The 24777-nt window shown below is 36.0% G+C and overlaps 1 protein-coding gene and 1 long non-coding RNA gene across 2 annotated transcripts in view; one reads left to right on the top strand and one right to left on the bottom strand.

Moving 5' to 3' along the window:
* Nucleotides 1-24777, top strand: part of LOC108738475 — a 144193-nt gene that overhangs the window by 2410 nt on the left and 117006 nt on the right. The gene's annotated exons all lie outside the window — the stretch shown is intronic.
* LOC108738444 overlaps nt 105-24777 on the bottom strand; it is a 107664-nt gene continuing 82991 nt past the window's right edge. Inside the window, exons 7-15 of the mRNA XM_018471857.1 lie at nt 21729-21921; nt 18606-18815; nt 13372-13665; nt 12637-12824; nt 10373-10733; nt 4428-4732; nt 3189-3355; nt 2500-2674; nt 105-2097 (exon numbers count right to left, since the gene is read on the bottom strand). Coding sequence (XP_018327359.1) covers nt 1924-2097; nt 2500-2674; nt 3189-3355; nt 4428-4732; nt 10373-10733; nt 12637-12824; nt 13372-13665; nt 18606-18815; nt 21729-21921 — 2067 coding nt within the window. The 3' untranslated portion in view covers nt 105-1923. The remainder of the gene's footprint in view (nt 2098-2499; nt 2675-3188; nt 3356-4427; nt 4733-10372; nt 10734-12636; nt 12825-13371; nt 13666-18605; nt 18816-21728; nt 21922-24777) is intronic.

The raw sequence follows: 24777 nt of genomic DNA, 5'->3' as shown, positions 1-24777 counted from the left end.
CAAGTTTAATTTTAAAAGCGGTGAAAGCTTTATAAGCTCCACTAATAAATTTTATCTTCTTTTGAGAAACATGTTGCGAATTAATAACATAATTTACTGTAGTATTACTGTTTCATTATTATTAAATTAGTACGATTGTTTTTGTGATTATAATTTTTTTTAATTATGTTTATTGAGTAAACAACTTAATAAAATCTATTTAGGCTGATCCGTACCTACGATAAAGATTTATTGAAACAAAACTGCTTAATGATCTGTTTTGATTTTGAGCTTTCATATCACAATATTAAGCAGCGATAATACGATCATTTTACACAATAAGTATATACATAAAAGAGTCGCAACAATTAAAGGCAGAGGTAAAGTAGACCAAAGTGGAAACTTCAGACTTCATGCGTGTCATTTTTTTATATATTACACATGTTTTCGTTTAAATTAGTTTTCGTTACAGTTGCATTTACATAATTTAAAAAGAAGTTTATTAGTACCTATACTCACCTCCCATTTTCTTTACATTTTAATATTTATGTTGTACAGTTCAGCGTATTGACCAAAAATATATTTTTGAGGTCTGAATAAAGTAAGTAAAACAAGCCAACTCATTGTACAACGTTTATGTTAGTCAGTCAGTCTACAATAATTCTTTGTTCGTCTAACATTGTAAGCTTGCATGCATGTAGTTAGTCGAAGTCATTGACAGTGTGTTAGTGTCATAGGTCAGTGTACAATAGTATTATTGTATGCTCAATGCGTGAGTTTCTAGTACGGATCCTGTACCTTGGCTGGCGCGTAATCTTCATCTGAATCCGCTTGACTTCTTTACGTGGGGTGGTATGAAAGAGTGCGTGTTTCAAACGCCAGTGACCGTGTATGATCGCTGCAAATGAAGTACGCCCTAATGCCGGTTGTCTTTGCGCGACCCATACATGTTAGTCTCGGTTAGTACCTGTACATATCTCCCCGATTTATTTGATATTTTAGTCCCTATGTTGTACTGTTTAGTATATTGATTAAATATATATATTTTTCACGTTTGAATACAGTAAATATAACAACCTAATCCAATTTATAGCTAACCAAATTAACCTTCTTTTTGTTGTTTAAATTGCTCTAAACAAATAAAATATGTATACGACAACGAGAACACCAAAAAAAGAACCCTTAGTTTTGATCGATTTGGTTGGTTATGGTTCGGGTTGGGTTGTATTACTACTAACTTTTTTCAAACCTCGAAAACTATGTGAAGAAATGATTTCCCACCCAGCATATATTTCTATGTTTTTTTAGTCACCACTTTAAGATGTACAACATACCAAAATTTCAACAATATTATATTATTAAGATACAAAAGGTAATATTTCTATCCAGAGAATAATTTAATACGATATTAAACATTTGTTGGTGTAAAATATTAATAGTAGCAGTATCTTGCACACTTTTTAAGTTCACAAAAGGGAAGAAGGTATAAATTGCAGCTGATTTTATAAAAATAGAAGGCAATAGTTTTGCCTGATTGCATTTTCCCTTTATGTAATTTTATTATTATTATTATTGTAACGTTTCCAGCACGTTACTGTAATAAATGCGCGTTTGAACGTTTCCACCCCGATCTACGCATCTACAGTAAAAATGACGCCATTTAAAAATTTTTACACAAAAGGCAAACACTTATATCCCGATTAGATTGTCCTGCAATCACACACACGCACACATATAGATGTATTAGGTACGTACAAATTGCTACATGTCGCGACCATAAATATATAAGTAATTATTAATTAATTAATTAATTCTTGTTTATTAACTTCTTTCTTATTATGTAATTTAGCGCACTCCACGCCGCGCCGCGTCGTGTCGTGTCGTGTCGCATGCCTTAATTGCTACTTGTTGATGATTGTCTGTGGTGTCACGGATTTACTTTTTTTACGCACTGTAGTCGAACGATTCCCATTCAGAAAATTTTGAGTCTTGTTTCTGCAGTCTTTGCGTTGCTTCTTTTATATAAGAGTCTTGGATGCGATACATGCCCGAGTTGGCTTGAAACATTAACGTTTCCAATATCCTCTCGTTTTTGATCGCCTTCGATGGCAGAACAATCTGGAAGAAATAGGTAAAAGAAACGTGCACATTTGACCGTTTTTTTCGAAAAGTTTACTAAATAATTCGCGATTGAACATAACAAAAGATACAAATGACAGGAATGACGCATGACAGTATCGGTTGAGGTTAGAAACTGGTGTTCCGCAAGAGACTATCTGCGGTCCTCTTTTATTTAACTAATTATATATTTGAGGAAAGATGTATGAAAATATTTCTTGCATGTGACATTATCGTAATACGCGGAAGAAGATCGTGACAAAAAGTGCAATTAAATTTGCAGAAGCTTACAAATTTGTTGACTTCTTTAACAGTGTTTTAGTACAATATTCTTGATTGTAAATGTTTCGATCTGTATATGATTTTAAAACATCTAAATCGATTGGTATTTTAAAGCCGTACCTTTATCAGTTCTTGCGGCGATATCCTGTAAAGTTTCAGATCGCGTGCTAACCGTTCCATAATGCATTTGAATTCCAACTTGGCGTCCAACTTGCTAGAAGTTTTCGTTTTTATTTTATGTTTCGCCCAGTTTAACATCGCTTCGAACTTCCTGATCTCTGGAACTTCCAAATTCCTAAAAATACGATGTATCAGAAACTAATCGACAGTAGAAAAATAGTAAGGCACTTTTTATGCTACTAATAAGTATTACCATATCGCAACACTAACGAAATCATCTTAATGTTGATCTTCCATAGGAATATTTTAATATTTTATTTGACGAAAAAATACTAGGAAGGATTTTGGAGCAATGTTTTTTCTAAAAAATCTACAAAAAATATTAACGTGATGCAAAACTTCGACATTTAGGAGTCGGTTTGATAACTGCACGAACTTGATTTACCAATAAAAACATTTTAATTACTTCTAATAATAATATAGATTTGGAAGACAACTTTAAATAATATGACCCTGCGAGTAGTTATATTAATGGCCACGAAAGTGTTAAACTCCTTTAATAATTGCGGCCAAGAATCATTATTAGTTTTTTGATAATGTGTTCTGTTATTGCAAAGCTAAAGGGTGATTCAAGTGTAATACTAACCAGAAGCTAAAAATAAAACTAGAGTGGTAAATATGTTACATACCGGCACATTATCATTTGTACCATGGACTCGCTGAGCGTTAAGAATTCAGTAGTTTGAAATAATGCATACGCTCGAGTTTCAACGAAGGCAAGGATCATGTTCACCAACTCCGAGGCGGACGTGTATCTCCAATAGTAATTTTCCAACGAGCCCAACATACAGCACACCTGCAAGAAACCGTTTGTACTGTTAAACGGTTTTCGGCGAGGATGGAATTTTCCCCTGATTAATAATGCTCATTTAGCGAAACGACGCTAATACTACTACATCTCATCCCTTTGTGTGCACGGGATTAGATGTCGTCCTGAGTTTCGCTCACACAAAATGAAGCCCGAGACAGTTGGTTCGTACGTACATATAATCAACAAGTCAAAAGTTTCTTGTTACAACATTCATGAAGTTTTAAGTAATAGAATAGACATATATTCACTTTATGGGATATAATGATTAATTTTTGATGGAGAAATAAATTACGAATTTAATTCCGTTTAAAGCTTCTTCTATTTTCAAAGTCATTGTCTCGGTTAGTACCTGTACATATCTCCCCGATTTATTTGATATTTTAGTCCCTATGTTGTACTGTTTAGTATATTGATTAAATATATATATTTTNAATAGAATAGACATATATTCACTTTATGGGATATAATGATTAATTTTTGATGGAGAAATAAATTACGAATTTAATTCCGTTTAAAGCTTCTTCTATTTTCAAAGTCATTATATGTAGACTATTCTGACAAAAAACTTAATACCTAAACATTAATGGAGATTCAGAACTGTAGTAGGTAATCAGTACACTACACTATACGTAATTTCGATAAATCTCCGACCAAGTCGAAGTTATTCTGTAACAAACAAGTTGATGAATATTAAGGGACTGACAGTAGAACGCCATCTATATCTATTTACCGCTGTTTGCCGAGGTCTTTGAAAACTATCTATTTGCAAAACTCAGTCTTGGACGTAGCTTGTACACAAACTAAAATAAAGACCAATAAACAGATGCATTTGTAAAGTCCTGTCAAACACTATAAAATGCTGCAGTTAGTAGTAAATAACTGTAGATGGCGACCTATGCCAATTATTTGGTTTTATCCACTTTACGATTAATTATTGCCTGAAATCTTTGCTGCAATGTATTCATTAACTATCTTTACACAACGAAAAAGAAATTAGCATTAAGTTCAGGGCTTCTGGTAAAAATAGAAATGGCTTTGTCAAAAATAATGTACATACCACCTCTATCCTGAGGAACTGTTTCGCATGATGGAAGCAGGCTTGGAGTAATTCAGGTAGATCGTAGTGTTCAGCGGCGCAAATAAGCCCAGGTATTGTGGCGCACGTCAGTGGACAGGAACCAGTGTGAAGATAGTCGAGAAGAATACGAAACGTGTCCGGATCGAATTCGATTATCGAAAATTCGGTCTGCGCCAGTTTCGCCCTGTCCACCTTTTGGGCATCTGCGCAAACACTTAATCGTGGAACTGGCAGTTGAGCTACGTTTGGCCTTTCTTTGCCTTCTTTGTCTTTACCATCTTTCTCTATAAAGGAAGCGATAGTAAATTTCTACACAAGGCAAATTATTGACTATTAATAGCTTGCAAGAAATCTCTGGTTACATTAGGCTGTTAATCTCAGGAGTTAAGAGATTTAGACAATGCAAGACTTATTATGAGAAGGCTTATGCCCGTTTTCTTTAAAGTCAAGTGTGAAGAGGTACAAAGCAAATTCAAGTCAGTGATTTCAAGATTCTATCAGATTTGCATTGCATGCATCTACCTACTGATAAGCAATTCGGAAGTAGTATTTCTGTAGGTCAACTATTTATCAAATTAGTAAAGGTATTGACATTCTACGTTGTTTAAAATAGACTGTAGGACAAAGTGTCGCAAAACTGATGTAAAATTAGTGAACGAGGCATAAGTAACATCTAGTTAAAGTTGAATAATGATTTACGATTATAGATTGATCGATAGTAATTTAGCCGTAAGTGGATCCAGTCAAGTTTGCCACAGTTCCGAAATTATGTACAAAGGGCCGATGAGACGAGCACTTCGTCAAGTGCAGTTTGTCGAGAACTTCCAAACAATCCTTTATTGCATAACCAAGATATTTCCGATGAAGGCGTATGGAGTTTGAGAGGCTTCTTCACAGCGAAAATACACGCTCTGTTAAAATACTTGTAGAACTTCCCGAATAGGTAGTAATTAAGAGCGTTGGATTTTAATGAACTTCTCATTAGCCCGTCCGTCCTTCGTCGTTGTTTTAGCGAAATTGAAATTGTTTACGACCACGGTTCGAACTATTGTTCCATAGTATGCTCCGCGTTTGGACCCTCAGTAGTGACATCGTACATGGGGATTGAAGCGTTTTATTGTTTTGAAACAATCTCCAGAATTTAATAGATACAAATTGAAGGTACTGTGAATTACAAATTACAAATTCCTTTGACTTTCTTGCTCAACCCTCTCGCTTTTCACTGGAACAAATGCTCAATATTGGTAGCAAAAGTTATTGCTTGTATTTGTTTTTTTTGTGACAAATCAATAAGAAAACCAAACGGGAAACCACCACATTATGTTATCCCTAGTAAAAACACACCAAACTAAAACGATGAAGTCCTCTGGGGTAAAGCACTCCTGACGTAAACTAGTCCCCCATTCGGATATCCGGGCGGGGACTACCTCGGAGGATGTCATCAATAAGTGCAATATTTCACGAGTCGGAGCGTGGAATGTTAGGACAATGAGGCAAGTAGGGAAATTAGAATATTTAAAAGTTGAGATGAATAGATTAGAATTAGATATAGATAGTAGGCTCTAGTGAAATCCGTTGGCCCGAGAGATGAAGAGGTATTAGAGAGAATAGGAGAACAGAGGACTCTATGGAAGGCAATAAGAAAAATAGAAGAGATAGGTTAATAAGACACCTTGAGAGGCATGAAGGTCTTGTCAGAGACATATTAGAGGCAGAAACGGGACTTTAGGGTGACTTTAGAACAACGAGAAAGTAGAGGTAGACCCAGATTAGATTACTGTTCGGAAAAGGATGCGGGTTGTTCTAGTTTTAGGATCGAGCGGCATGACCTAGAGGTTCAGACCATTGATTAGCACTCGGGAGGACGCCGGTTCGATTCCGGTCCGTCTGCCTTGGTCCAAGTTTTTCTGTGGTTTCCTTGGATCACTTAGGCAAATGCTGGGGCAGTAATATTCCGCAGATAATCTTTAATTCTCTTCTGTCTTCATTTCGTCCGTCTCAACTTTCTCACCCGAACCACCACCCACCCATTCCCACAATTCCTGAAAGCAGGCTGAAGAGGGCCCTTCGCCCTACCTTCTGACGTAGTCCGGAGGGACTGCCCGCCCACCAGCATTACTGGCTGGTGGGAATGAAACACCCAAGTTATTTTTTTTCTAGTTTTAGGGAAATGATAGATCAGTTCAGGATAGGAAAGAGCTCAGGTGCGTGTCCGACCAATCCTAGGACTGACTACCTTATGATGATACGATGATGAAATCAATGGAAGTCAAGAAGAAATAGGGGAGATAGGTTGGTAGGACGCCTTATGAAGCATGAAGGGGTAGTCATAGAAATATAAGAAGCAGCATCTTCATAAACAGTTAAGGATGTGACGTTCCAGTTTTAGGGAAATGCGAAGATTAGCTGAGGATAGGAAAGAGTGGCGGTGCATGTCCAACTAGTCCTAGGAGCTAGGACTGACGACCTTATGATGATGACATAAATAAATAAAGATGGATATACAAAAATTTTCTGAAATCGGTTAAAATGTCAGAACTACGTCGAGATACATTACTGCAACATTGGATTTGACATTTTGAAATATCATCCAAGGTGGTAGACGCTGCGTTCCTGCCATAAATTTTTACATCATTCGCGCCGCAACACGCCACTGGTTTCCGGATGATTTTTCCTTTGAGAGAAACGAAAGGAAAACGGAAATAAAGAAGCAAAGCAAGCAGTTCGAAGAGTAATTAAGCTGGGGTTGCGTGTACGTATAGTGACTGTAAAACGCGACCGTTTCGGCACTTCGTTCGTTTGTAACCAGTCAGCGAGCGCAAAAAGGTAGTGCACGGCTTTCGCAGCTCGCTCTAATCTCGATTCGCTTGAAAATTCGGATTTGTAAAAGCCAGAACGAGACCGTGTATACTATTCGCACGACAGCGTTAAAGGACTTTGCAGTCGACGGATAAATCTTGCGGCTGAACGTTAGGAAATCCGGTTTTAATTTACAACTTGCCATTACGGAAATTGTTTGTACCTACTCATCTAATGCTGCTGCTTGATTTGAATTCAAAATCGACCGATTTTTACTGTTTTTCGTAAGGTCTAAATTGACAGTAGGTAACACGCTTTACATATCATTTTGACGAAAACAAACAGTTAATTAAATATAGGGGACTGTGGTGTCTTCGTCACGTTAGTCTTCTTACTTAAAAAGAATTATGTTTTCCTCTTTCAAGGCCCCTGTGGTTATTTTGTATCAGCAGAAAAGGGTTTTAATTTTGCATCGAACGGTATCTTTAAATATCGTCATTCTGTTGGAAGAAAAAAGTTATTCGTCTTGTAAGATTGTCAAAAGTCGGTTTCGATATTTCCGGTTGTGAATAACGTAAATGGGGATTGAAGCGTTTTATTGTTTTGAAACAATCTCCAGAATTTAATAAATACAAATTGAAGGTACCTACTGTGAATTACAAATTACAAATTTCTTTGACATTCTTGCTCAACCCTCTCGCTTTTCACGGGAACAAATGGTCAATTTTGGTAGTTAAAATTATTCCTTGTGTCTGTTTTTTTTTGTAACAAATGAATAAGAAAAACGGGAAACCACCACATTATGGTATCCCAAGTAAAATACACCAAACTAAAATGATGGCTTCCTCTGGGGTAAAGCACTCCGGACGTAAACTAGTCCCCCATTCGGATGTCAGGGCGGGGACTACCTTGGAGGATGTCATCAATAAGTGCAATAGGAGTAGGTGCAATATTTCACGAGTCGGAGCGTGGAATGTTAGGACAATGAGGCAAGTAGAGAAATTAGAATATTTAAAAGTTGAGATGAATAGATTAGAATTAGATATAGATAGTAGGCTCTAGTGAAATCCGTTGGCCCGAGAGATGAAGAGCTATCAGAGAGAATAGGAGAACAGAGGACTCTAACGAAGGCAATAAGAAATAGGCGAGATAGGTTAATAGGACACCTTGTCAGGCATGAAGGTCTAGTCAGAGGCAGAAACGGGAGTTAGGAAGAGTAGAGGTAGACGTAGATTAGATTACTGTTCGCAAATAGTTAAGGATGTGGGTTGTTCTAGTTTTAGGAAAATTGCGAAGATCAGTTCAGGATAGTTCCGGTTGTGAATAACGTACACATTTTGCCCTTAGCAAAAAAGATACGGTAATTCGTGCTAAAACAAACTGTGTAAACCCCAGGTTTTGTATCTTCTGTGGTTTAGATGCTATTTGGTCTTATGAATACCGAGCGGCATGACCTAGAGGTTTAGACCATTGCTTAGCATTCGGGTGGACGCCGGTTCGATTCCGGGTCCGTCTGTCTCCAAGTTTTTCTGTGGTTTCTTTGGATCACTTAGGCAATTGCATGGGCAGTAATATTCCACAGATAATCTTTCATTCTCTTTTGTCTTCTCTTCTGTCTCATCTTTCTCACTCGAACCACCACTCACCCATTCCCACGATTTCTGAAATGAGGCTGAAGAGGGCCTTCCGCCCTACCTTCTGGCGTAGTCCAGAGGGACTGGCCGCCCACCAGCATTAGTGGCTGGTGGGAATGAAACACCCAAAAAATTGTTTTCTCATGAAAATAGCTGAAATCGTATTGTTTTTTCAAAACCAGTTGAATATCTGAAAAAGTACTAGAGATAGACGCAGGGAACTGCTAATAAAGTCGGTCTAAAAAGAAATCAAAAATGTATAAATATACAGGGTGTTTCTCTTAAAATAACAAAGTTAGGTAGCGTCCAGAAGAAATCGAGCACCTCGTGTGATTGGAAATACTTTCTGGATATACACCATATGATTTTAGACCACTTTTATAAGAACTTTTGTTTTTACTGGGAGTATAATAACAGAGTTGTGGACGAAATCACCTTAGGTGGAACACCATCCATTAGTGCAGTTGACGTTGTATGGAACATTCCATATCACTTTGACTAACTTTGAAGTCATTTTTCGGAATAAATCACAAAGTTGTGCAATTTAAGATTGACCTAAAGAACATTTTCCAGTTACAAATTTGTAAAGATGAAGCGGCAAATACATCTCTGGGATTGTGCAATAGGCACCAGGGTGGCAAACGATAAATGAGGTGAAATAAATTAGTTGTAAAAATTTAAGGAAATTGTGGTGCCGTGTAATCTCTAGGTGTACGTATGATGATAAATGCAATTTAGTTTTGGGGTTGGCGCGGTTGCTTTTTAAAGATTTCTCAGGATTGTTATGTCTCATAAAGCGGCGTGAAAGAGTAATTTATATCAATTGTTATTTGCACGCTTCCTACGGTAACTATTACTAAAGTGAAACACATTACACACATAAATCCCCGTGGTGTTTTGAGGTATACCACTGCTGTGCTACAAACAACTTCAAATGTACCTCTTGCTGTGTGAAAATTATACGACAACCTACCTAGTGTTTCATATTCTGCTCCTTTTGTATTCCTTTTTACATTACAATGTTAATTCATTTGAATACGTATAGATTGATATTCTTTGATATTTAAAGAACATAAAGGTCAGCTTATGGAAACCTAATATACAATCACAGTGATTTGATCATTTCTGGTTTTATCATTTGTTGTTAAATTAAGTTTTGAAATAATTCCATTAAAGCATTATCTTTCCTATAATTTCACATCAGATTCTGCCTCTTCCTAAAGATAATTTGAGCTAACTTTGATAATGATGAAGGTAGAAATTAGGCAAGTTTAGAAACTCGGGAAATTCCGCGTCAAATGGTTGATTTCATCTTGTTCTCACATTTCCAAATGCTTCATTTCTTGATGAGTTAGCAACTCAATTTGGACTGACAACTAAAGCGAAAGCGACGGTTCAAAGTCACACAAAGTCTAATGAATAATTTAATCGATGTGATAATGATGATTTGAAGTTGAAAATATTTATCTGTTTCTGTTTGTTTTCACTTACCCGAACAATCTTGACTGCTGGACCATTTCTTTTTGTCGTCGGGCGTGAGATGTTGTGTGTGCTGCTTCCTCATTGACTTGCCCCATCCGGCGGTGATGGTGCCCAGTCTGGAGAAAGCTCTCTTCACCATGGGAGAATTGGGAACGCTTTTCGGTCGGGGCGATTCTATGTCGGGGACCTGCAGGAAATTACTGCTCTTGGGCCTGGACTGTTGGGGACTTAAAAGGGTGGGAACGGGCCTTGCTAATAGTTCGGCCACTGGCACTTGGGGTGAACCGAATCCAGTTTGAATGCCGTAGAGCATTTCTTGAAATACCCTGCTTCGAACTCCCAAAATCGCACGGACGCCTATGAACTTTACCTACGAGAAGAAAATGCTATTAATATTCGAAGCGAATAGATACTTCTTTGTGATTCTTTATCATAGACAGGGTGACAGTTTCTGGTTTGTTGTTCTCCGATTTTATGACGCATGCCTCTTTGGGGGTTAATAATTCAGCCCTTGATAAGAAAGATAAACTAGTTCTTGACCAACATGCACGCATTTCGGTTGTAGTCAAAGTATAAAATTTAAGTTTCATTTTGGCCTAGTACTAGGGCTCCAAGGCTCGACTGTACTTGTAAAAAATATATAAAATTCCATGTTTTAAAATCGAATGTCAATGAATAGAAAGGAAGTCTTAGAAAACCCTTGTAAAACAAATGGCAAGCATTATACTAGATAGGGTACCCCCAAATGGGTACGTGTTATAAAATTGGACAATCCCACATGCAACCAGGTCCTTCTTTGTGTGTTCTGGTTTCAATGCATGATAGACGTGGAATACGGAGAGTTCTGCTCGCTGCAAGAGTGTTGACGAGTCTGCAAAGTTGTCTGGAATGTATTACTGTCTTAAAAGGTTTAGGTCGCTGCCTTGGCTAATAACATTAGATTATTGTCCCTTATTTTTTGTATTTCTACGTCATCTAACTAATTTGAACCCTTCTAACAGCTTTGACAATTTTTTTGCTGCGTCTTCTTGAAGAGAAGAGAGTTTTCTAATTCGAGTGTCTGGGTGATATATGAATTTAACAAATTTTTATTAAGAGAAATAACGCGAACAATGAAGCCTAAAACAGGCGGAAAAGAATTTCCCATTTGCCAGTTTCTTATGAGAAAAAAGGGCCAGTAGATATGTACGTGAAATGGGTCGGGATCCGATCTGAATGACGAAAGAGCGGGACAGTAGTTAAAAAGGAAGCGAGAGAGGTGAAATTGTTTGCCAACGATCCTTTTGTATTATGAATAATAGAATGGGGTGTGATTCATTTACATTTCATATTTACATAACGGTCTTTCTTTACTGCTAAAACGAATTTAAAAATGCTCCAGCACACACATACACGAACACACCCCTAAGAATACAACATATAACATTGATGAATCAATGAATCAAATCTCGAAGCGAGTTTCTCTTTGGTTTCAAATAACATCTTGGAAAATTCAAATATCCATCATGAAAAATTGAAGAAGAAAATGCTTTTTATCTTTTTGTTCCAATCAGAGCTATGAATGCCTGATGTTAGTGAAATATGCGGCCAGAAGGGGTAGCAGAAAATTGTGAAGGAAAGCTAACAACATGTCTCCATCATGTAAAAATTTAAATATTGGCATAACTATATAGCAGTCTAAAACAATGGAGTCGGGCATGCCGAAGGGACCAACGGAATTTCGAGCTAGTTTAAGGAAAAAAAATGTGGTGTTGCCGCCGAATGATGAGGATACCGTGGATAGAGAAGGTTAGTAATGAAGAGGTATTAGAAAGAATAGGAGAACAGAAGACTATATGGAAGTCAATAAGAAATAGGCGAGATAGGTTGGTAGGACACCTTCTCAGACATGAAGGTCTAGTCAGAGACATATTGGAGGCAGAAACAGGAGTTAGGAGAAGTAGATGTAGATCTAGATTAGATTACTGTTCGCAAATAATTAAGGAAGTGGGTTGTTCTAGTTTTAGGGAAATGCGAAGATCAGTTCCGGATAGAAAAGAGTGGAGGTGCGTGTCCAACCAGTGTTAGGACTGACGACCTTATGATGATGATAATTTTTGTGCTAAATGAATTCTTCTTGTTATTTACCCTATAAATCCTTGTAAAGGAGCAAGGATTTCCTTTTTAGCGTCATTTTTAAAGAGTTAATAATCTCTACGACATGAGAGATGGTTGAAGTACATAGGTTTAAAAACATTCAGTGATCATTATTGGAGATGTAGTAGATTACGTACCTTCTGCTTTGATTGTCCGACTAAGAAAACGATATCGAATAGTTGAGCGTTCGCCAACGTGTTTGATTCCGTGTTGAGGAAGGCGCGAGTGAAATCCTTGGCTAGTTGATCGTAATCTTCGAACTGATCGCGCACGCTGTCCAACAAAGGCGACGACGGTCGCATGTGCCCTATTGGTCTCCACGAACCTGTGAAGTGGACAAAAGATCCACTTTTAATCTCGATAGCAGTGCAGTGCAACTTCAGAAAAGACGTTATTGCGAGGAAACCTAATACCTGTATCTCTACTTACAGATAATACATTTCATTCATAATTATGTTTGCCTTTTCATAAAGAGTAAACTTTATGTGTAGGCGTGACAAAAATTCCCTTTTTGGGTCTTTGATATATCAGTACAGGTACGCGAGATTTTTTATTCGAGGACTCTAAGGGAAACCTACATCTGTACCGTTTGGCCTCTTTAGGTTGTTGTTGTTATGGCGATGAATAAAGTGATAGTTTTTACGATGTACTAACTTTAAGCTACCTAATCAGCTTTGATGAGACTCAGACATGCTTAACGAAACGTTAGCTAAACAATGAAATAATGTTATCTTTTATTATTCTCATGAGAATTTTTATTCATTTGGATCAAGAACGGTCAAGAACTCTGGATGTAATTACAAGATTAGTTATGGAGATATTTAATTATATCTATTTATAATATCTAATTGTCATAAAACATTCTTCCTTACCTCGTCTGTACGGTTTCGGTATTTGTCCGGTTTCTGCGTGATTTTGAAGATTTGCGACAATGTCCTCGAGCATTTGCGATCTTGTCCTTTCCTGCATCCTGGCGAACTTGGGGGCAGAGTAACTGGCTCGCTCACCGTTGACTATTTTAGTAAGAAGCCATTCGCGGAACATTGGTCCTTTGTCGAATACACTCTGCTCCCATAAATAAGGTTTATAGGCCCCGACTTCGTCCCTTGTGACCACCGATATTTCGTAACGAGTTGGACGACGTTTTATACGAGGTGACGTTCGAACTTTGGAAAAAAAGAAAGTTGCTCTGATTGATCAACTATTTTCATTATAAGTTATTGTTAATTGGGGTTGATTCGTTCAGAACTGAACGGTATTAATGCATTTACTCAAGAAAATCAGACTGACTGACACGCAAATCAATTAAATAAAGCACATGAACAATTTTCCGAAATATAACAGAACATAATGCTTTTTATTTAATTGGTTTGCAAGCTTATCCAGTTTGGCAACTGAGAACCTCTGTAAAACACTGAGATGCTTCAGTTTGCATATGTATCTGTAGATGGCGGTATATTGCAAATTGCTTGACAATAATTATCTTGCTTGAACGGAGCAACATCGTGATTTATTGATTTTTTTTACGCCTTTCAAAGTCTAATGTGTCATTCATACTCAATCAGAGACAATTCTGCTACATGTATTCGTTGAAAACAAATAAAACTACAGTAGTTAGTAAGAAACTTCTTTCTCCAATTTTAAGGACTATTTATATAAATATGTTGTACTTAACTTGTTTTCTTCCTTTAAACCTTTAACCGTTTTCCCTCTTGATTATTTACTGAGGAACCGTTCTTTTGAAATTCTTTTTTTTTTATTTTTGAGAGCGCTCATTCGTATTATAATAGGCACCCATATTTGTGGAGTGGTCTATTACGTGCATTGAAGTTGTTTCTATGTAAAATCAGGGAACGAAAAATCACCACATCTATTTTGTCGGGTAGAATGCACGGCGTGTCAGTACCTATATGTGGCTCTTGATCTCAATTACCGCTACAGTTTCTTCATGCATTTTAATAAGGCCCCTTATAGATGGTTTCAAGGAGTCTTATTTAGGTTTTGTTGCTTCATGGAAATGTTTTACTGACTAGGACTCAAATAGCAATTTTACCTTTGCCAGTGGAAGCGAATTATGTAGNCTCGCTTGCACTTCAAGCCTTAAATTGAACGCCTCAGAGCGAGGTAACGCCGCATGAGTCATGTTTTTTCGTGCGTGCAGCCGGCTCCATCGAATTATAAGACGTTGTCACGTCAAAAATGTTACTTTAATTTGAGGAAAACAAAGGCGTTCATGGTTTCATATTGGTGCTAGGTAACTCCTACGATAGTCTTTTATTTGATTTCAGTCTTCTTATAAGACAAGCAATTCCAGCCTGGGAACTAACAGAAAGGTAGTAAGTCCTCAGACTTCAGTACCACAATACTCGAGCTTAATAACCTCCTGGTATTGATAAGAAAGCTAATCTTTCTTGGCAAAAGAGGATGAATGAGACAAGAATGGTACGATTAACAACAATAAAAAGCAAGTTCTACTGTTTTACTTACCGAGGATGAAAGTGTGAAGAAAATGACTTTTGATGCAGGCAGGTGAAAACGCAGTGTTGTCTGCTTCTAAAAATACCACACAGACAATATCGTTGCCAATGTGACGCTTTCTCTGGAGCTTCTGGGGGTCATGACGCTCGTATGGCAGTAAAGTGCTCACATGGAACATAATCTCTATATTCCTCCAGTTGGTGTAAACTGAATATAATCCTGGAACAATGAGAAAGGAGGATTAAGTCAAGCGTAATCTGTCACTATGTGATTATTTATTAATCGCCACTGCATATTTCGAACATCCATTTGGAATCGACGTTCATCGCATGATAAACCAAAGATATTTCAAACAAAGGAAGGATTTTTAAAATATAACCTTCTTTATTTTAAGGAAAATTCAAATACTCTAGTTTTTTACTATTTGTAGATACATATAATAATGTTTGATTTGATTTGGTAGGATATCTTCTCAGGCATGAAGTTAAGAGGAGTAGAGGTAGACTTAGATTGGATTACTGTTCACAAATAGTTAAAGCTGTAGGATGTTCTAGTGTTAGGGAAATAGGAAGATTAACTCAAGGTAGGAAAAAGTGGAGGTGCGCGTCCAACTAGTCTTAGGATTGACAACCTTATGATGATATGACGATGAAAGCCTTACAAAAATTTTGTATCAAAATCGCGATCCATATCTCGTGGTATCGATCAATCTTAAAATCATTGATAAATAATTATTTTCGTTTGTTTACCATGAAATACAAAGCGAAAACACTCTTGATATATATTCTCGCATATTTACACTTGAAGCCGTTGAACACGAACTCCATTTGCTTTTTCTCATTTGGCAAATTAAATTACTTCTAACTAAGGACAGCAGGGGGTAGATAATCAAGGGTATAATTAGTGTCGAGCTGATAGGCGGTCGAATCGTAGTTGATAGTAATTGGTCGCTACGTGCAAGCACTGATGGAATTTTTTAGAGCACTGTTTGATTTTATTATACCTTAATCAAGCTCTTTTTGGTCTCAATTCTGCTGTCTATGAAAACTGGCTAATACGGATAACAAACGTAATCAACGGATTTATGTTTAGATAGTAGAGCACACAAATCAATACTTTTTTTAATAGAGAATTGCGGTATATCGATTGGTGATGATTTTTGTTTAAAATTACAATTCAACAAATCAAACAAAGAATGAAAGTATAGTAGCGTGGCATGACTTTTTCCAACACACACAGGTACAGTCTATTTCAATTTGTTAGAATTGTGACCTTGAAGAAATCTGCGCGAAGATAGAAAGAATACACACTAGGCGTGAGCAAGACAGAAATAGTTGGAACAAGCTTGAACGAGCAGAGCTCTCGATGGGCGGTCTTAGGAGATCGGCTAGAACTGTACAGTACTAGACGAAAAAGTTTAGCAATTTCTTAAAACAAAAATGTATATAAATTAACAATAGAAAACAAAGCAAAAGTTTTATAGGTGTGTAGAACGTTAAGTTAATTCAGTTCTTATTATTTTTGGGTAAATATGCTTTTAAATAAAGCATATTCTTAAATTTTAACGAGGCAGTTGAAATAATTCTGCAAATGGTACTGTACACTTTTGTCTAGTTCTCGTTCGATGATTGGTGGAGAAATGAGCTCCGCAGACAAATAAGATTGAATTTGGAATTATTCTATGGCGCATCCTAATAAAGGGAAGGGGCATATCTCTAACTTCTTGAAACGAACAGTAACTTTTGACTCTTTACATGAGAACAGGTTTGTTTGAGTTGAAATCAATGCATCTATTTATTATATTTCTTCTGTATGTTTTTAAGTTAAATGTTGTCAGTAAGAATAAGCAAACGTTTCTTTACAAAGTTTCTAATTTAACTTTAAATCTGGTAATAAACAAGTCGGTCCTTGGGCCTGTGTTTTTTGCTGTAACTCGCTGTCAAGATGGCTCGGGACTTAGCCAACTACACTCGTTGTTGCGGTTGATAGACGAAACTTAGTTTGCCTCGTAACTTTACCGCCGAAGGCTTGATGTCTTAACTAACAAACAATGTCTCAATACCAGTTGGAATCCGGCGACGAATTAGGGCCTTTTGTTAATATTCAGTTCACCGTAATTCAAGCGAAAATGTGACAAATAAATCACAGTAGATAATATAGAAATAAGGCTAACATACACATGTGTTATTAAGTAGGTTAAAGTATTCGCCATATAAAGTTTTTGTAAATTATAAGTAAAAAGGTTTGAAGCAATTTGTGTTTTTCTCCGGCTTTTGTAAATAAAATTGTAGAAATTTTACTTCTCTGCAAAAAGCTAGGTCTAATCAAAGGGAAAGGGTTGGTTGCCACCCTAATATTTGGTTTTTGACCTGCAGCTTCCCCTTATTAAGAGAAGAACTAAGCAAAGCGATTGGGGAATAAATATTATCGATTAACTTGAAGCTAGCGTTAGCTATTTGTACATTTTAGTTCACCTACAATTTTGAAATCCTTCGGGAATCAGACGATGTAACGACCGGCGTTTCAGTTCCCGTAATTTTTTTCGTTTGAATCGAAGAGCTTTCATTAATATAATCCGCGATTCTAAAGCTCATCGTACAAACTAATGTCGAGCATCATCTCCGGCAGCTTTATTAATGATTGAACCCTGTCCGACAGTTCAGGGATATGTGGAAAATGTTTCCTCTCCGGACTGCGGTTCGAAGCGCTTTATTAAATTTTAAGGATTAATGGAGATTGCAGGTTGTGCCGAGAACCCGTCCAATAATAACAAGGAACAGGATCGGATGTTGGGGTCGCATATCAGCGTCTGAAATTTAAAAATTATTATACCAAAAATCCCGGAACGACCCATTTAGATTCATCAATTCTTGTATGAAATAACGGGCAAATCCAGGCGAAATAATACCACCTATAGTTACCAATTTTAGGGTTGAATAAAAAAAATCGGTTGTCTGTAAAGTCGGTTTACTGACGATAGTTGAACGTGACAACGTCGTAAGAAAATACTGATGGAATGGTTTCATTTTTCAAAAGAAAATTTTAATTTTATTTGTTTGATAGATATTTTGTATGGATATAGAGAAGGAGGTAAATGGAAATGTATTATTGTATAGCAGCTGTCCACGCGGACGCATCGCTCACTCAAGTAGGAGAGAGACAGATGTCGAACGCTGCCGAACGCGGAGGCCGATTGTGCCTCTTTGTCGCTCGTTCCGCGCTCTCGCTTGCACTTCAAGCCTTAAATGGAACGCCTCAGAGCGAGGTAACGCCGCATGAGTCATGTTTTTTCGTGCGTGCAGCCGGCTCCATCGAATTATAAGACGTTGTCACGTCAAAAATGTTACTTTAATTTGAGGAAAACAAAGGCGTTCATGGTTTCATATTGGTGCTAGGTAACTCCTACGATAGTCTTTTATTTGATTTCAGTCTTCTTATAAGACAAGCAATTCCAGCCTGGGAACTAACAGAAAGGTAGTAAGTCCTCAGACTTCAGTACCACAATACTCGAGCTTAATAACCTCCTGGTATTGATAAGAAAGCTAATCTTTCTTGGCAAAAGAGGATGAATGAGACAAGAATGGTACGATTAACAACAATAAAAAGCAAGTTCTACTGTTTTACTTACCGAGGATGAAAGTGTGAAGAAAATGACTTTTGATGCAGGCAGGTGAAAACGCAGTGTTGTCTGCTTCTAAAAATACCACACAGACAATATCGTTGCCAATGTGACGCTTTCTCTGGAGCTTCTGGGGGTCATGACGCTCGTATGGCAGTAAAGTGCTCACATGGAACATAATCTCTATATTCCTCCAGTTGGTGTAAACTGAATATAATCCTGGAACAATGAGAAAGGAGGATTAAGTCAAGCGTAATCTGTCACTATGTGATTATTTATTAATCGCCACTGCATATTTCGAACATCCATTTGGAATCGACGTTCATCGCATGATAAACCAAAGATATTTCAAACAAAGGAAGGATTTTTAAAATATAACCTTCTTTATTTTAAGGAAAATTCAAATACTCTAGTTTTTTACTATTTGTAGATACATATAATAATGTTTGATTTGATTTGGTAGGATATCTTCTCAGGCATGAAGTTAAGAGGAGTAGAGGTAGACTTAGATTGGATTACTGTTCACAAATAGTTAAAGCTGTAGGATGTTCTAGTGTTAGGGAAATAGGAAGATTAACTCAAGGTAGGAAAAAGTGGAGGTGCGCGTCCAACTAGTCTTAGGATTGACAACCTTATGATGATATGACGATGAAAGCCTTACAAAAATTTTGTATCAAAATCGCGATCCATATCTCGTGGTATCGATCAATCTTAAAATCATTGATAAATAATTATTTTCGTTTGTTTACCATGAAATACAAAGCGAAAACACTCTTGATATATATTCTCGCATATTTACACTTGAAGCCGTTGAACACGAACTCCATTTGCTTTTTCTCATTTGGCAAATTAAATTACTTCTAACTAAGGACAGCAGGGGGTAGATAATCAAGGGTATAATTAGTGTCGAGCTGATAGGCGGTCGAATCGTAGTTGATAGTAATTGGTCGCTACGTGCAAGCACTGATGGAATTTTTTAGAGCACTGTTTGATTTTATTATACCTTAATCAAGCTCTTTTTGGTCTCAATTCTGCTGTCTATGAAAACTGGCTAATACGGATAACAAACGTAATCAACGGATTTATGTTTAGATAGTAGAGCACACAAATCAATACTTTTTTTAATAGAGAATTGCGGTATATCGATTGGTGATGATTTTTGTTTAAAATTACAATTCAACAAATCAAACAAAGAATGAAAGTATAGTAGCGTGGCATGACTTTTTCCAACACACATAAGTACAGTCTATTTCAATTTGTTAGAATTGTGACCTTGAAGAAATCTGCGCGAAGATAGAAAGAATACACACTAGGCGTGAGCAAGACAGAAATAGTTGGAACAAGCTTGAACGAGCAGAGCTCTCGATGGGCAGTCTTAGAAGATCGGGTAGAACTGTACAGTACTAGACGAAAATGTTTAGCAAATTCTTAAAACAAAAATGTATATAAATTAACAATAGAAAACAAAGCGAAAGTTTTATAGGTGTGTAGAACGTTAAGTTAATTCAATTGTTATTATTTTTGGGTAAATATGGTTTTAAATAAAGCATATTCTTAAATTTTAACGAGGCAGTTTAAATAATTCTGCAAATGGTACTGTACACTTTTGTCTAGTTCTCGTTCGATGATTGGTGGAGAAATGAGCTCTGTAGACAAATATGATTGAATTTGGAATTATGCTACGGCGCATCCTAATAAAGGGATGGGGCATATCTCCAACTTCTTGAAACGAACAGTACAGTGTGGTAGAAATAAGTTTCATAATGCCATTGGATCAAGATGTATCAGAACAGTAAATGTACTCAATACAGATGGAAACCGTCTAAAAGGAAGACATTGAGTACATTCTTACTGGAAAACCAAACAAACAGTGCAAATAAGGTCACGGTTCATGAGATTCTGACTCACCTCTACCCAAGTCTCATACTTTCGAATTCACTGTTATTAATGGAAGGGCGAAGTAATATACACAAATTAATTTTCAATTAGATTCTCTTATTTTAAAAGTAGGATAGTATTTTGTTTCATTACAACTATTGGTTTCTTTTAACTGTCCAGTAAATTAGATTCCTCGCTATGTTTCCTTTTTTTTTATGTTTTCTTTACCAGGTATTTTCTAATCTTATCTTTTCATGGAACCGTAATTGTCCTATATCTTCTTATTGCTTATTATTAATGGAAGGGCGAAGTAATATACCCAGAGGGTTCGACAAGCGAAAATGGAGTAAGTTGTATAGTTCGTTCTTTATGTCTGTAGTTGAATTGCAACCATAAAAAGTTATTTCAAATTGGTATAAGTAGATTTTAAGGGAGTGGCGATTTCTGTTTACGAAACATTCGCTTTTCAACTTTCGATTTCTATATTAATAATTAAATAGAAGCGTTAGAAATTTTAGGTCCAATAATTATTTTTGCTAACGATTGGAAGGGGTCAAAAAGGGCTGTATCGATTTAAATGCGGTAACATTATTATTATTTTATCATTTTTATTATTCAACTACTAGAAAATAATTTCTTGGAAATACCTTTTCGTTCTTTAAATTTTTGTAATTCATTATTAAAGACCCCATAAAGGTTTAATTAAGAGAACCCGACATTCCAAACGGGAACACGTGCCCTGTTTGATGTTATTTGAATGTAATTATCAGAAGTTATTATAAAAACTGGATATGTTACCATTTATCTCAACTTTTTAACTTTTTAAAATATCATAAACCTTGTTATTAATGACTGGATCAAATTCGGAAGGCGAAGTCTATCGCAAATTATTTATTATTGCGATCGAGAGCCATTTTATATTTTATTTGATACTTGGCTACTACGGCTCACTACAGTAGATGATATCTGTATTAATAAATAATGAACATTCGGTGTATCACAAAAAAGTAAATTATTGCAGATTTCTTAATTTCTCCCGAGTGCAATATTCGAATTTTAGCTATTTTAATGACCCACTGAAATTTCTCGTCAAGTATGTGTACTAATTGCGTATTATAGTTATGGAGGATGTGTAGTGTTGCCATTTCTAACAGATATCGGTTTTATTTTTCAAATGGATGCCTGAAGGTAATTGTGTAATTGTTGTTACAATTATTTCCGAAGGAATGGAATACTTTTTGATAAAATATTTACCTGTTAAATCGTGTACAGTATCAAGACCGCCTTTGTATTTGTCGAAGCCCTTCAGTCTGATCTTTTCGCCTATGATTTGAAGGAATTCCTCGAATAACGGCGAGTTGTCGTTATTGTCCAGGACTTCTTCTTCTGTGTACTGACCTTCTTTCACGTAGATGACGCCAACTTTTAATTCCGACTTTATGAAAACCTGCGAAAGAAACAAAGTGGCAGAGTGTGTAGAATATTAAAAACAAACGAACTTTGACCTAATTCTTCTTAGTTAGGAAAGGGTTGCGAAGACTACATACGCATATTAAGCGTTCCTTTAAGGGTTGAAAAAACTCAAGCATAAAGAATTTTCATCTGAAATTTTAGCCATTTTTACATATAGTTGGGACGATCAAAATTGTCAGCAATAAATTATTTCCGACTTTTTTCCACTTGGAACTGTCGTCATTTACTGCGTTTTGAACAAACCCTTATTAAATTAGGAAATACTTCATGAGTAGTAAAGATAAAATGAAAAGAGATCGGTTTTAAGGATGTTTGGGAGGTACAATCGGAGACAAAAGTACATAAAATTAGAAATTCGTGATTAATTAGGTTTTGTAGCATATCATGAGGCAAATAAATACTATCTATACTAAAACAAAAGTATACGGTTTGAGAGAAAATTTGGAATTTGACCAAAAACTTTGAATAAAATAAGAAATAACGAATAATATGGAAAATTTTTAACTGACTTTTGGCAGTGAATATGCCTTGATTTCAACTTCGAAACAAAAAAATATTTAGTTTCAATCTCTATTAATAATGAGCGTAAAACTTTTTAATATGTTTAAATAATAATTAAAACTTTAAAATTGCATTTATTTCAGACAATTATAAATATTATATTATCAAGTAAAAACGAGATTTTCAGCTAATTTTTCATTTTTTCCTCGATAACCATTTAGTGAATTTGAATAACCTTACGCTAAAGTGATTCTCTAGAGTTCAAGTTACTTATTATAGAAGTTTGAAATTTCTAGTAGCATTTTTCTGTTAATAAAAATAAATTTAATCTGTTCGGTTAACGAATCTCCATAAAATGACAATGTGTAAAATTACAATTTTTTAAAATTTCAATAACTTTATAACGGTTTAGTGAATCGATTTGTATATTTACAGGAGTTTTAGAATTGAATGAGGAACGTTCTTCCAAATTTTTATTTGTCTCGTAGCATTTTGACATACCTCCCAACTTTTACCTGCTGTCTCAACAGTGCATTTCAGAAAATACTACAAATGGCGCAGTAAACGCCATCTATAGCACGATGCTACATTTGGTTACTACAAAGTTGGTCTGTGATCCGCGTCTGGTAGTTTCGACAGAATACAGACCACTTCGAATTATTTTATTGTCTTACACTTTTTCAAAGTCGGTTAAGACAATGTAATAATTTTTTCGTTAGGCGTTAAATTTGTGATCTCTTACAGATACATAAAGCCTTAAAATATCACAATCAGATAAGGAACGTGGGGTAGAAGTTACGACTTTGCGGGTGTATTATTATCTCTCTTGTGGAAGACAGATTTAATTCCGTTTCTAAAACGTTGCTTCGTCACTTATTGCAGCCGTAAAAATCGTGCTAAAAGCTCATTACCTTTTGTCTCCGCCAATTTTTTTTTGGACGTCTTCTTTATTGAACTACGGTCATTTCCAATATAAAAAGGTTTTTGTATTCGCTTTATCTTCGGTGGTATAATGGTGATTTAATGTGCGTAACCATAGAAATAAAAATAGGTATATAAAATAAAAAACAAAATTTGTTGATGTAATGGTTCAAGTGATTTTCCGAATGGGTTTCCATTTTTCTCTGAAATACCAATTATTGGATGTTGTTCAAGTTGTACAGTTTCATACGCTTTGTAGATGCGTCTATTTGAACAAGGTTTCGGACGTTGAAGAAGTCAAAAGCTTGAAGCTTTTTGTGATTGCGATTTCTCTTGTTGGCAATATAAGTACTTGAACTATTAGATTTTATCTCGATTTATTTGAAATGGTACATTTTCTAGAAAACTTTTACATTGTGGAAAAACTTTATCTTAGATTTGCTATTGTAAGCGAAGTTTGGACTTTGTTAAATTATTTTTTAACTAGTTTCTCTTATTTTAAGAGTAGAATTGTATTTCGTTTCGTTACAACTATTTGGTTTCATTTAGCTGTCCAGTAAATTAGATTCCTCGCTATTTTTCCTTTTTTTATGGTCCTTTTTACCAAGTAATTTCTAATCTTAATCTTTTCATGGAACAGTAATTGTTCTATATCTTTTATTAGTGTCACACTCATACCAGTAAGTTTCATTGTGTTGTAATTGTTTATTATGTTTTTGCTATTTTTGGTAGGTATCTATTTATAATAACGAAACATTCGGTTTTTCTTTATTTTTATTGAGATCACCACTAACAGATGAAATGTCATTGTGATGATAAAGGACGCTGTTAATACCTAATGTTAATGTAAGACCAAGGTAAAGGATTTTTAAGTTTTAAAACATACATGATGAGGCAGTAATGTAATGGTTTGATGCGTAGTTTCTTACCGGGTGAATAATTAAAAAGAAATAATCCAAAGGAGTGTTTTCCCGCCACGTCGTCCCATGGCCGTTTCGTTTCCAATTTCTAAGCAAGTCACGTATGGTTTTGCATATAAAAGAAATTTCTGGGATACTTTGAAAAAGGTAATAGCAGGGTTTCGTACAGAATAACGTGGAAATATCATATAAAAAGATATGGACGATGCGACTGTTACCGTTTTCTAGATGTTCTGACGTTCACCTTTTCGACTAATGTTTTTTTAGACATCCACGTCTCCAACCTTTTAGCATAATAGTGCTAAAGAATAGGTACGTGGAATAAATAGTGGTAGATAGATAATAACGAATCCCGGCGTAGCCAACCTCAACGTGATAGGCACGTTAGCTTAATCGAATAAAATAATTCGAAGTGGTCTGTATTCTGTCGAAACTGCCAGACGCGGATTGCGATTTCGATCTTTTTGGATCTCATCAGCGCGTCGCAG

The sequence above is a fragment of the Agrilus planipennis genome, unplaced genomic scaffold (genome assembly GCF_000699045.2).
Source record: "Agrilus planipennis isolate EAB-ADULT unplaced genomic scaffold, Apla_2.0 scaffold20, whole genome shotgun sequence".
Classification (NCBI taxonomy): Eukaryota; Metazoa; Arthropoda; class Insecta; order Coleoptera; family Buprestidae; genus Agrilus; species Agrilus planipennis.
This window is presented reverse-complemented; position numbering and strand designations above follow the sequence as displayed.